The sequence below is a fragment of the Micromys minutus genome, assembly GCF_963924665.1.
Source record: "Micromys minutus genome assembly, chromosome: 14".
Taxonomy (NCBI): Eukaryota; Metazoa; Chordata; class Mammalia; order Rodentia; family Muridae; genus Micromys; species Micromys minutus.
Window position 1 is genome coordinate 9,907,659 of NC_137983.1, and position 13,930 is coordinate 9,921,588.

Genomic DNA, 13,930 nt, shown 5'->3' on the forward strand with positions numbered 1-13,930 from the left:
CACAGGCTTTCCTTCTGATGACTTTGCCACACTAACTGCCTTTGATAAGGTTGAACTATCACAATTCCTCTCCCATTGGGTGTGCTAAGAGGTAGCTCTCCACAATATGCCAAAACAACTGGCACTGAAACATTTCCCATGATGTACGTTGATGCCAACTGAAGGCTAATGAGTTCACTTTTTAAAGTATGACTATCATCTGAAGTCATCAAATTAGTCCAGTTTTAAAAAATAATCTATACTTGCACAGTGTTATGGTCATAAATACTAACATACAATTTTCAAACATGATATTAGGATATTAGTGTAGAAATTAATTGAGATTTCATCCCTTGTATTTTACCCTCAATTAGGGCCTTTGGATACAAATTGATAGAAAATGATAACGGTAAGGTAAGTGGTAAAATGAAGGGGCTGTAACCTGTATAGGAAAAGGAAGTAAACAGCTTTAACTTTGCACCTGAAAAACATGGTCACTGCAGTAATTATTTAAATACTTTTAAAAAGGGGCAGAAATGTATATAAGTCAAGCAAAGAAACCTAAGTGTTTCGTGTTTATTTTTGCTACATTTATGAAAAACACTGATTCTTATTAGTTAATAAACTATATATAAATGTTATTGCAAAACTTTAAACCAAGACTTTAGTCACCCAAGGCTTTATTTGCTTCTCCAAATAAAGATATAACATTACATAGAGAGGATCATGTGTAATGTTGATATGTGCTAGACTTTCTAAGCAGGCATGATAATAAATATCATTACTTTGTGATTGTTACTTTTCTATACTGCAATAAAACACTATGACCAAGACAACTTATGTTTGAAAGAGGTTACTTTATCTTATGATTCCAGAGGACTAAGAATCTATGGTGGCAATGCAGAAGCAGGACATCTGAAGCTAGAAGCTGAAAGTTTACATCTTAAACTGCAAGCAGAGAACCAAATCAAAGGGGCAAATCTATAAACCTTCAAAGCCGGGATCCAGTGACGTGACTTCCCAGCAAGGATTGCCTCCTGAGCCTGTCCAACAGCGCTGACAACTGAGAGGCACACATTCAAATACTAAGACTGTAGGAGATATTGAATCCAATCCATTACACCCATATAAGTAGGAAAGAAGCCATCCATGGAATGAGCAAATAACAATCTAATAAGAAATAGCAAAAAGAGCTTTTATAATAATAAAATTGACAAAAACATACATGTGCCTTTGAGTTCTTGGATTTAGTAGAATCCTTCTTTGGCTTAGGACATTGAGTTGTGATGATCTTTGAAGTGACATTTTCTAATGAGTTTCCATAAAATCGTTGAAAACGATAATACTTCTGCAATTGTTTAAGATAATGGGGGTCTCTTTTGTCTGAAAAAAATAAAAGGATTATATAAGATTTTTATGATTTCTTAGTATCATCTTTCTACAACTTCACACCATTCTATATACAGGCAGTATTCTTTCTATTATAAAACAGTATGTTATATTATATTTTATATAATCAGTTTGGTCAAAGAAGTTATCTTAAATTAGGCAATCTCATCCATAAAATAATTTTTACCATATCTACAAAAGTGACAATTTTTTAAACTTCTTCTTCATTTTTGACTATGGAATTAAACCTAGTATTTGATGCATACAAGTTAAGAACTCTATCACTGGTCAACAACTCCCAGCCACTCTAAAACCTCTAAGACAATTTTTCATAGCCTATTTCCAAATGAAATACCAAGAATGTGTTTTTTAATTTTATTGATTAAATGTGTTGACAACTCATATATGTATGTACTGTATTCTAATTACTTACTGTCTTACATAGGGTTTCCATTGCTGTGAAGAGACACCATGACCAAGTCAACTCTTATAAAGGACAACATTTAACTGGGGCTGGCTTATAGGTTCAGAGGTTAAGTCCATTATCACCAATGCAGGAAGCATGGCAGCATCTAAGAAGGCAGGGCACTGGAGAAGGAGCTGAGATTTCTATGTTCTTTTCTGACTGCATTCAGAAGAAGACTGGCTTCCATGCAGCAAGAATAAAAGTCTCAATGCCCACCCCAAAAGTAGCACATTTCCTCCAACAAGGCTACACCTCCTAATAGTGCTATTCCCTGAGTCATATTCAAACCACCACATTCCACTCCCTGGCACCAATAGGCTTGTTTAAACACACTGGCCATAGCATAATACAAAATACATTTAGTCCAACTTCAAAAGTGCAATAGTCTATAACAGTCTCGGGAGTGTTAAAAGTCCGAAGTTCGAAAGCTCTGCTGAGATTCATAAAATCACTTAAGTGTAATCCACTATAAAGTCAAAAATCAAAAAGCAGATCACATACCTCCAACTTCACAGGATATACATGACAATTACAAAACATCATAGTGAGGAAATACTGAACCAAAGCAAGACCTAAAAACAGCTGGGCAAACTTCATACTGTACATCCTCATGTTCTTCCACTTTAAATGTTTTTATTTCAATGTCTGGAATCCACACATGATATTCAAGGCTTCTCCAAGGGGCTGACATCACTTCACCAGCTCTGTCCTCTGTAGCACTCTAAGCTCAGGTTACTCAACTGCACTGCTGCTGCTATTACACTGGGGTTTTTGACTGCAACTAGGCTTCACCGATAACCTCTCATAGACTCCCTTCATGGTACCAAGCCTCAACTACTGTACATGACTCCTTCAGTCCTGGGCCATCAACTGCAACTGAGGCTTCACCTTCATCAGTGGTGTCTCCTGGCCTCTCACAGACCCAAGCCTCAGCTGCTCTCCATGACCCCTTTATGCCTTCAAAACCAGTGTCACCTGGTTGATTCTTACATATTACCAAATCCAGCTGCAGCACCAGTATAATCTTGCCAATCTCTAGAAAAAAGCTTCATTGTGCTCTCAGAAAAGATTTCCCTGAAGATTTCACTTGAATGATGCTGGTCTCTTCTTAATTACCACTAATTTCTTAGCTCCAGCTAACCAGCATCAACTGTCCCAATTGTCCCTTCTATTCTTGACTCTAGAGCCAAAGCAACAGGTGCAAAACTGAAGAGTTCTGCTGTTTGTTGGAGCTGGGACTTGCCCCCCCTCTTTTATTGCATTATTACCAGCTTTCTGTTTTCCAACTCATTTACTGCCTAAGCTTGGATGACCTGAAACTTGCTCTGTAAATTGATCTTGCAGAAATCTGCATGGATCTGTCTTCTGAATGCTGAGATTAAAGATAAGATTCAACAAATGGTGTTGGTCCAACTGGCACTCAGCAGGCAGAAGAATGAAAATAGACCCTTTCTTATCTCCTTGTACAAAGCTCAAGTGCAAGTGGATCGAAGATCTCCACATTAAACAAAGTATACTGAAACTATTAGAAGTGAAAGTAGGGAAAACCTTAGAACACATAGGCACAGGGGAAATTTTCCTGAACAGAACACCAATGGCTTGTGCTCTAAGGTCAAAGATCAACAAATGGGACTTAATAAGATTGCAAAGTTTCTGGAAGGCTAAGGACACTGTAAGAAAACAAAATGGCAGCCAACAGATTGGGCAAAGATCTTTACTAACCCCACATCTGATAGAGGCCTAATATCCAAAGTATACAAAGAACTCAAGAAGTTAGACACAAGAGAATCAAACAACCCTATTAAAACATGGGGTACAGAACTAAACAAAAAGTTCTCAATTGAGGAATATCGAATGGCTGAGAAGCATCTAAGAAAGTGCTTGACATCATTAGCCATCAGGGAAATGCAAATCAAAACAACCCTGAGATTCCACCTCACACCAGTCAGAATGGCTAAGATCAAAAACTCAGATGACAGCAGATGCTAGCGAGGATGTGGAGAAAGAGGAACACTCCTCCACTGTTGGTGGGGTTGTGAACTGGTACAACCACTCTGGAAATCAGTCTGTCGATTCCTCAGAAAATTGGACATAGTACTACCTGAAGATCCAGTTATTCCACTTCTGGGCATATACTCCAGAGACGCTCCAACATACAACAAAGAAACATGCATCACAATGTTCATAGCAGCTCTATTTATAATAACCAGAAGCTGGAAAGAACCCAGATGTCCTTCAGTAGATGAATGGATACAAAATTTGTGGTATATTTACACAATGGAGTACTACTCAGCTATCAGAAACAATGACTTTATGAAATACCTAAGAAAATGGACGCATCTAGAGACAATCATCCTGAGTAAGGTAACCCAGTCACAAAAGAACAGACATAATATGCAGTCACTGATAATTAGATACTAACCCCAGAAAGCTCTGAACACCCCAGAAACAACTCACAGGCTATATGAAGCTCAAGAAAAGCAACAGCCAAAAAAATGAAAGCCTCAGTCCTTCTTAGGAAAAACTTAAATCATTAATAATTCAAGAGCTAAGAATATAGTCTTGTGGCAAATTTTGGTATTCACAAATCATTATGCTTAATCTATACTCAACAAGAAATCTGTTTCCATGTCCTACATGTACTTTATGCTTATGGTAACTAGTGGGATTTCAATGCATGCTATCAAACCTCTAAAAGAATTAAGTACTGACAAAAATATCCATATAGTGTTATGCCAAAATACCTTTAAAAATCTGTATGTGTATCCCTCTTTTGTTTTTTTAAATAAAGGTGTAAGAAAAAAAAGATAAGATTCACTATGCCTAAATTAAGTTTTTCTTCACCTAGAACTTGCTCTGTCCCAGGTTGGTCTTGAATTTGAAGATCTGCTTGCCATTGTCTCTGGGGATTAAAGGTGTGTACTACCACCCTAAGCTTTTCATTGCTGAGCCCCCCCTAAAAAGCCCTTGGGGGGACAAAGTGACCAGGTCCTGTCCTGGTACAAGACCCTGGTGAGAGGCTATAATGTACATAATTTCATATTCCTCCGTCCTCTCTGTTAGCATTAATGATTCCATGATAATCAGAGACAACATGAATCCAGGTGTCAATGGTGTAGCTAATGTCTCAATAAAATGGTAAACACTAGGACCTTCAGAATAGCCCATAAAGCTGTGCGAAAGAGCTCTAGATACACACAAGATTGAAAATATATAATTTCTCAACTATGCATTATGAACTATATGAGGGGCTTCACGAATCTAAAGGAACAGAGGCAGCTGCATTAATGAGCCAGCTTGTCAGAAAGATACAAAGGTAGAAAGATACAAAGCAGACAGATTCCTGAGTTCAAGGTCAGCCTGGGACACAGCAAGTTTAGGTAAAAATGGTAATTTCAGGACAGGTCCAACCCAGATAGTTTATCTTCTGTTTTTAACAGAGATGTGAAGATCTCTGAATTTTTTTGCAATGTTAAAAGACAATGTGCTTTCTGTTTCCTAATAATCAAAGGGCTGGGGACACAGGATGCTGATTCACAGGATCATTAAAGGGGAACCTGCAATAAATAACTGAATTGGTATGTAAATAAAAAACTGGGCTTTTGATCTGCTTAAGATGAGCTAGCAGAAACTGATAGCAGTTCTTTAGAATTTTTCTCTAGCAAGACCTGAGCTGTCTGGAGATCTCTGTAGAGAAAAACAGCTCTTCAAGAATTCTTCCTTAACTAGATATCAGACTTGGTCAGAAGATCCAATAATTTTTTATAGCTGCTTTTCTGACTTTGGTAAGAAAACCCATGAACTATCCAGATAGCTTTTAGAATTCTTCTAGCAGAGACAGCTGTTAGAGTAGAACACACTCAGACACAAACACATACACACACACACACACACACACACACACACACACACACACACACACAGGGATGGGGTGGAGGTTGGGAAGGGGTGTTTGGAAAGACATTTCAGTAGAACCTAGGCTGCCATCTTGGATCCACAATTTGACTTCCAGTCATTCTTATCTCTGCTCCCAGACACACCTTCTCTTAGAATCCCTCTCAATGCTGAGGCTGGTCCCTGGCAACAAGGCCACTATTTCTCAAGATCTGGTGTCTTCCAGCCTTAAGATCTGATCACAAATGTGCCCTTCCCTTCTGGATTCCAAATGAAAACAATAACCAAGTAATGACACCTGACAAGACATAACTATTCCTTGTTCAACTGCAAACACAAACAATAATCTTAGCTGGGTGGGATCTTGCCTTGAGATCACCACTCCCTCAATCTGTTTACCTCCTTGAACATGGGATTCACCTTATTTTCACTTCCTGGTGCCTTTTTATTACTTGAACCATTCATTTTTTACTTTTTCTTTTTAAGCTTGGAATGCTTGATCACAATGTTTTTCATGAGAGTAAACCAGAAAACAAAGTCTATTTGGGGCATTTGTGAGACATCCTTTGTCCGTGTGATTAATCTGAGTGAGATACTTCACCTTAGCCTAAGACAGACTCTTCAGACAAGGGCAAAAGCAGCAATATAAGAATGATCTCCAGAGTTCAAATCACCCTCAGCACCAATGTCTTCCATATTCCTACTAGGATGGTCCATTAAGTCTCACTTAAAGCATTCCATGGCTTTCTAAATCTAAAATCCCCAAATCCACATTCCTCCAGACAAAAACATGGTCAGGCTTATCCTGGTACAAATTTCTATCTTATTGAGGGTTTCTATTGCTGTGAACAGACATCCTGACCTAGGTAATTCTGATATCAGACAACATTTAATTGGGACTTGTTTACAGGTTCAGAGATTCAGTCCATTATCACCAAAACAGGAAACACAGCAGCATCCCAGTCGGCATGGTACTGGAGGAGTTGAGAGTTCTACATCTTGTTTTGACTGTATCCAGGAGAAGACTGATTTCCAAGCAGCTAAGGAAGTATTTCTTATTTACCACACTTACTCCTATTCTCTTTTATATTCTTTTTACTGTGCCGTCTCCCCCACATCCCTAAAAGTCTCTTTTCCAAACTCATATCTTTATGTTTTGATTCATGACCCATTCATTTAATCATGACTATTGGTTTGCCTGTGGGTTTGAACAACTCTCAGTGATATACAACTAACAATAATGACTGTCTTTGCTCCAGAATCTATCAATATCCAATAGTTCGGCAGTGATGAGTAGGGCTCCATGAATAACCTTTCAGGCAGTTGATTTTTGTTTTTATATAGAATATAAGCATTCCCATGTGAACACTGTGAATAAGCTAAAGAAGGCAGAACCAAGAAGAATACCACCTAAGATATTCTGCTTTCTTGAATTACTATGTAAGAAAACATAAAGCAAGAAATTAGTGCCATAGAGTTATGAACTTCATTTCCATATATTAGACTTCAAAGAATATCCAGACTCCTTAAACTACAAACCACATTTCCTTAACACAGTGACAAGCTCATGAGACAAAGATGACATATGAATTCCTTTCCCTAAGACACATGCAAGCTCCATATGAATAACCAACCACCAGGAAACAAAGCGATAATTCTCTGTTACCATTCTCACTATTGTATACCTGAAGGTCTTATTGACTGTTCTTGCTCAAAACCTTTCATTTGTGTTCATAATGTGTTTCCCTTTGAAATAAAGGGCAGAGTGAAGTAGATTTAAATTCTTTCAGCTAAATCAGCAAGCTCACCATCAAAATTGCCCTTTGTCCTGTCATAATCATCACTTAGGGGCCTGTGAGAATGCCAGTGCACAAGCTCATCAAATTCCTTGTGCTTCACCAGTGATGTAACAACAGGGTCATCACTGTAAGACAAAAAGAAAAGAACATTTCAAATGCCATGCCTTCGAATTCAACACTTTGTAAAACTTTGAAAACCATAATTTATTTTCCTCTTCCAGGGATACAACATGTGTGGTAGAATCCAAAGAGCATCTTATTAGAAGTCTGATCATGTCTCCAACGCTCTCAAACATCCCTTGTTTCAATGACTTATAATGATGGTGAGGTGTTTCTCTCTCCAGTTAAAATCATACATATGTCATGAAGGTCAACAGACAATATGCTTCACATATAGTCTAATGTCTTAAATGTACCATATTCCTGGAGTTTATTCAGGAAAGGTTTTCTCAAAAAAACCTTTACTATTTTATGGATACTACTTTATTCATTCCAAAAAGGTATTTATTAAAACATATTTAGGCCTTACCTCTTTAGGAAAGGCAAGTCTTTCAAAATGTCTCCAGTAAATTCATCAACTAAATTACATGAAATTGGAATAAAACCTAACTTTGCCGTCGTTTTCTGGGAACTTTCTGTAAATAAAAAAATTGTCATCAATTTAAATGTAAAATTTTCAGATAAGAAGACAATAAAAACATTTTAAAACATTGCAAAACATTTTATATTTATTTATATTTTATATTCTAATCCCAATCCTGATTATAAAGCTTATTTCCCAAACTGAGTCTTTTGGAACATAGTAGAAAATAAATAAATATCTAAATAAACAGGTCAGTAAATTAAATAAGTAGGCAGCTGTGTGAGTAAATAGATTAATTGATAGATACAAGGCTAGATACATAGATGATAGAGAGGTAAATAGTAAATAGAAAATTCCTGTGGCACTTATTTTCAAATGTTTAATGCTTTTACTATTGAATACTAAGAGATAAGGAATCTAAAGATAGCAATTTGAGAGATCACAGACACAGTGTCAAAAAATGAAATTGAAAAGAGAAAAAAACAAAGGTTATGTAATTGATATTATTACATTACCTTTTAAACTTCCTTTTGGTTTATAAACAAGCGTGTTCAATAACAGGTAGATAGGTGACAAATATGGTAAGACAGACAGGCAAACAGAGAGATAAATAATAGATAGATAGATAGATAGATAGATAGATAGATAGATAGATAATAGATAGATAGATAGATAAATAGATAGATAGATAGATTGATAGATAATAGATAGATAGATAGACAGATGAATAAAAATATAGATGAATAGATGATATATAGATGAATGACTTAAATGATATATGTATAGATGATACATAAATACATACATACATACATACATTGATACATAGATACATAGATAGACATAGACATTCATAGATACATAGATCAGAAGCATTTTATGACTGTTACAATGGACTAATGAATACTTCTTATTTAACAAAATAAGTGTTTGCCCAGAAACCTTTAGTAACAATTAATTTAACTATTTTTCTCCTTATCATCCACCGAGATCAAGCCAGAAGCAAGGGAATAGCCCTCACCCCAAGTCATAATAGGAACTGGAGAATGCTCTAGCTCTCTTGTTCTTCACAGAAGATTCTTCCAAACCAGTGTGTACTCCGTCCCAAGATTCCCAATGAGTTACACCTCCTGTCTTCCAAAGTAGAGACCTCAAGAGTAATTTATTATGCTCCAGACCCATTGTGACTCCTTTTCACTTCTGTTTGTTACAGAATGGTCTAGGGGGAACTAACCTTTGATTTATGTTCTTCTCAGATTGGGTTGTGTGAAGACTGAGTTCCATCACCACCTGGCTCTGGTCTTGGTTCCTGTGCCTGCTCCCAGGGAAGACACAGCCACCTTTACATCTGTGGCTTGCAGTAATTTGGGCAAAAGTTTTCTAAAGGGATTGCTGGCTTCTTTTTAGTCTTCAGACTCTCATTCTTTCCCTCCAAAACAGTCTATAAGTTGTTTTTGTTGCTATATAAGGCAGATGCTGAGTACGGAGCCACTCTAGACTCTAACCTGGCTTAGGTGGTTCTCATCTTCCCCAGAGGTATCTTGCTGGCTTCTCCTATTCTATTGTTTTAAGTGTAACTATCATTATGTAAGAATCTGTGTGTCTTGCATCCACCATTATCACAGAAAGAAAAAATTTTAGTTGGCAGAGGTTGCATTGTTAGAAGTAGAATTCACTCAGGTCTGTTTTATATTTTTAAATTGGCAAACTTATTTACAAAAAGAAATGTTTTCAATATTAGTCAAAGCATACACAACCACGTGAACATGACAACTATTTAAAACACTTAAATGCTAGAAAATAATTTCTACTTGGAGTTTAAATTTTTTTCCTCAGAATAAAGTTGGAAATAAATTACCTTTGATTGGTGATGGATTCTTTTCAATAAAATGAACTTTTGTTGTTCTCAAAGGAACTGGTTCTCCCACATCAAACTTTCTGACCAACTGTGACACGATGCCCCAGAGATGCTCATACTCTTTCATAATGGCGTCTCCTACATCCAAGTCCAGGCCTGGAACATAATCAAGAATACTCAGTATTAAAAAGCATTGACTCATACCTAGAAGCACACACATACACACACACACACACACACACACACACACATACACACACACACACACACACACACACATAGACACACACACACACACACATCTTCACTCATGTAACCATGCTCAGAAATATGAGGCAAACAGTGGAATTTTTCAGTAGACTTCAAACTCAATCCAAATGAAAACAATCACTTTGTGGACAATATTCCTGACACATCTTAAAGCTGATCTTGCTTTTCTGTTTGACACTTTAATATTAAAAACTGTCTTAACTAATAATGACTAACAGTAAAGATTTAATTATTTTGAGATAATGAAAATATTATACAACACATAACCTTATACCCAGTAACATTAAATAAAACTAAAAAATTAGCAAAGAATCATTAGTTTATAAGTCGCTAATCTATTCCAATACATAATGAAGGAACAATATGAAGAAGCCAAATCATGATGTAAAAGATATTTCATTAGCACTGAAGTACCATTCTCTCAAATTGTGTTTTATTCTTCCATTGACTATAAAAACAGAAGAGAAAATCTTCTAACAACAAGAAAAATTACACAGAGAAAGTTTAGGAGTTGTCTCATATCTTAAAAAAACTTAAAAATCTCTAAACATCTAAAAATAGTGAGATGTTTTTATTAACAAGAATGATTTTAAAATAAAAGTTATACACCATGTATAAAAATGAACTGTTATGAAATGTCAAATACATAAACACAAGCTTTTAACAAAAAAATGCTTATAGAATAATATTAACTCGAAAAATATTTGTATTACTATATCCAGCATGATTACCACTAAATAAAAATTTTAAACAGACAAATACTGGGAAACTGGAAAGTAATTACTATTTATACAACAAACATTTAAGAAATGGTTTGACAGAAACTCACAGCCAAACATTAAATAGAGCTCGGGAGTCTTATGAAGAGTTGGGGGAAGACTGAGGGGCCCAAAGGGAACAGGAACGCTACAGAAGACCTACAGAGTCAACTATCCTGAACCCTTAGTGGCTTCCAGAGGTTGAATAACCAAAGAGCAAGCACGCATGGGCTGCACTAACCCCCATCCCACCCAAACCCACCCCTCTACTACAAACATAGAGCAGATATGCACCTTGGTCTTCAAGTGAGTCTCCTAACCACTGGAATAAAATGATCCCTAAATTGGTTGCTTGCTTGTGGATCCTGTTCCTCTAACTGGGCCACCTTGTCCGGTCTCAGTGAGAGAGGATGTCCTAGTTTCACAGTGTGTGAGGGGAGGCTCGGGGGGTAATGGAAATACCCAGAAGGGGGATCTCCCCCTTTTCAGAGAAGAAGGGAAGGGAGAAATGGGAGAAGTTTCTTCTTGAGGAAGTAAAGGGAGACTGACCTTGGAATATAAAGTAAATAAAATTTTAAAAAGCAAATGATTTTGAAGCTGTAAGTCCTTTATGAAATTTTCCCCCTAAAGGAAGGTGATATGTATTATATAGTTCATTGATACCTCCTGTGTTTTCATTTTCATAGTAAAAGGCAATATTCTTCAACAAAGGCTCATCACTTAAGTCAGAAAGGTGAAGTAAATTTAGACTCCAAAGTTCAAACATAGCCACATTACTTAGGATGAAATACTCGCACCACGTTTTCTGAAAATCAAAAGGGAAAGAAAGTTATTGACAGATTTATGCTCACAGTAGTACATAGAGTGACTCCATTTACCTCGTGGATCCTAGTAAATGCCAAGTGGAAGGGCTGCCCCCGTCCTCATTAGCAAAGTAAACCCATTTAAGCTGAATAAGAATTATGCTGTGTTCCTTTAATAAATGAAGCACTGCATACAATAAAAACTGATTGAAAAATGAATTTGAAGTGGATGTGGCCGTACTATAATCCCAGCCCTTACAAGGCTGAGGCAGGGGAATCTCTACCTGGTGGAGTCAAGTGTATGTCACACAGTCAGTCAGTCTTGGAACAACCTTGGCTACAAAGAGAGACCTTGTCTCAAAAGAAAAATCCTTTTTCTTTTCAGCGTGCCTCTTTACTTAGGATTCCTTGTTCACTCTTGGGCTGTCAAGAGTTGGGCTGCCAAGAGTTCTAGAAAGCACTGAACCTTTAAAACTCAGATCTTCCCATCTACCCACGCTGATGGTTATTCGCCTGACTTAGGTTTGTGCAGTGATGTTCCATTTTAAGACAGGCAGAATGTCCACACAAAGAGCACTTCCTTCCAGGCACGCACATGAGTCTTCTTCAGTGATATGGTTTACAGAGTCAAAGTGAGAGCCTCCTGGCTGAGGCCTCCTCACCCACTCTCCCTTTGATTAAAACTTAATTGAGATCCATTCTGTGTGAAAGAGCTAACTCCTGACACCATTAATGATACTATGTAATGCTAACAGACAGGAACCTGGCTGGTATAATTGTCTCCTGAGAGGCTTCATGCAGATGCAGAGACCCAGAGCCAAACATCATGCAGAACCTGGGAGTCTTGTGGAAGAGTGGGGAATAGAAGTGAGCAATTTGAAGGAGTCAAGGATACCACAGGAATACCCACAGAATCTACTAACCTGGGACCATGGCCACCAACAGGGAACAACGGGAGTTAGACCTAAAACCCTTAAACATTTGTAGCAAATGTACAGTTTCATTTGCTGTTCATGTGGTTCCCTGTTACAGTAACTATTAAAAAATAATGATGCTCTATCTATCTATGGGCCCTGAGGTCTCACTCCTCAAGCCCGACCCTGATACAGAGCTGTGCCCAACATGTCAGTACAACACCCTTCGCTTGACAGTTTACTACCGCCTGTTCTCTGCCTCTGTCCCGGGATGTCTCTGTACCCCAAAATCCCACAAACACAACGCTATAGTCCGACAGCTTTTCATACAGGTTCATGTATTCAACTTTCAATCCACAAACTCTCTACACAATAAGATTGCATCAAATAAACAAAGATACAAACTGCCCTTCTATACGAGATATTAGACCCATAAAATCTCTAATGTTCATAGCTATTTAACATCAGTCAATATCACCTGGGTCTAGCTGGTCCTTGGGAAGCTCCATGTCGCTACAACCATCCCCCTCTGTCTTCTGTCCTCTGACCTCCTCAGAGCTCTCTGCCCTCTCTACCTCCCTTGCCCCACCCACTCACTGGCTTTCCTTTATTTTACTAATTAAAATGGGAAGGTTCAGTTGGAGTCACATGACTAGTTAGCCCTTCTAGGGGAAGTGGAATTAACAGTAAAATACAAACAGTTTAAGAACAATCTACAGTTCTCCTAGCAAGTGAAATGGGGGCTCACTCAATCTCTGTTCCCTGCCATTGGATTCCTTCCCTACTTAGACTGTCTGGTTTGGCCTCAGAGGGAGAGGATGTATTTAGATATGCTGGGACTTGAAGCCTCATAATGGGGTGGTACCTTAGAGGGGCTCCCCATCTCTTGGGAGAAGGTGAGGAGGCAATCAAGGAGGGATCTTAAGGGTGGGGCTGGAAAGAGACAGAGAATGGGGCTTATGATCAAGACATAAAGTGAATTAAAAATAAATAAAACAAAATAAACAATGCAATGCTTCCCAACACGAGAAAGAAAAAGAGGCTACTATTTGTGATCAGGTACATCCTTCTTGGCCATCTTAGAACACTATCAAATATTTAAAGATCCTTATAATGTCTTTTAACCTAAAGCACTTCTCTGTGTATTAAAAAAATAAGTAAAAAATTCAACACAAATAACAGTTGTGCATAGAAGGCATCCATTTAAAATAAACTGT

At 37.5% G+C, this 13,930-nt stretch overlaps 1 protein-coding gene across 1 annotated transcript in view; it reads right to left on the reverse strand.

Moving 5' to 3' along the window:
• LOC308429695 (putative ATP-dependent RNA helicase DDX60) overlaps positions 1–13,930 on the reverse strand; it is a gene marked incomplete at its 5' end in the record, with an annotated part of 86,831 nt that overhangs the window by 59,795 nt on the left and 13,106 nt on the right. The window contains 5 exons of the mRNA XM_080928608.1: positions 1,205–1,362; positions 7,537–7,652; positions 8,057–8,162; positions 9,969–10,124; positions 11,660–11,801. Coding sequence (XP_080784734.1) covers positions 1,205–1,362; positions 7,537–7,652; positions 8,057–8,162; positions 9,969–10,124; positions 11,660–11,801 — 678 coding nt within the window. The remainder of the gene's footprint in view (positions 1–1,204; positions 1,363–7,536; positions 7,653–8,056; positions 8,163–9,968; positions 10,125–11,659; positions 11,802–13,930) is intronic.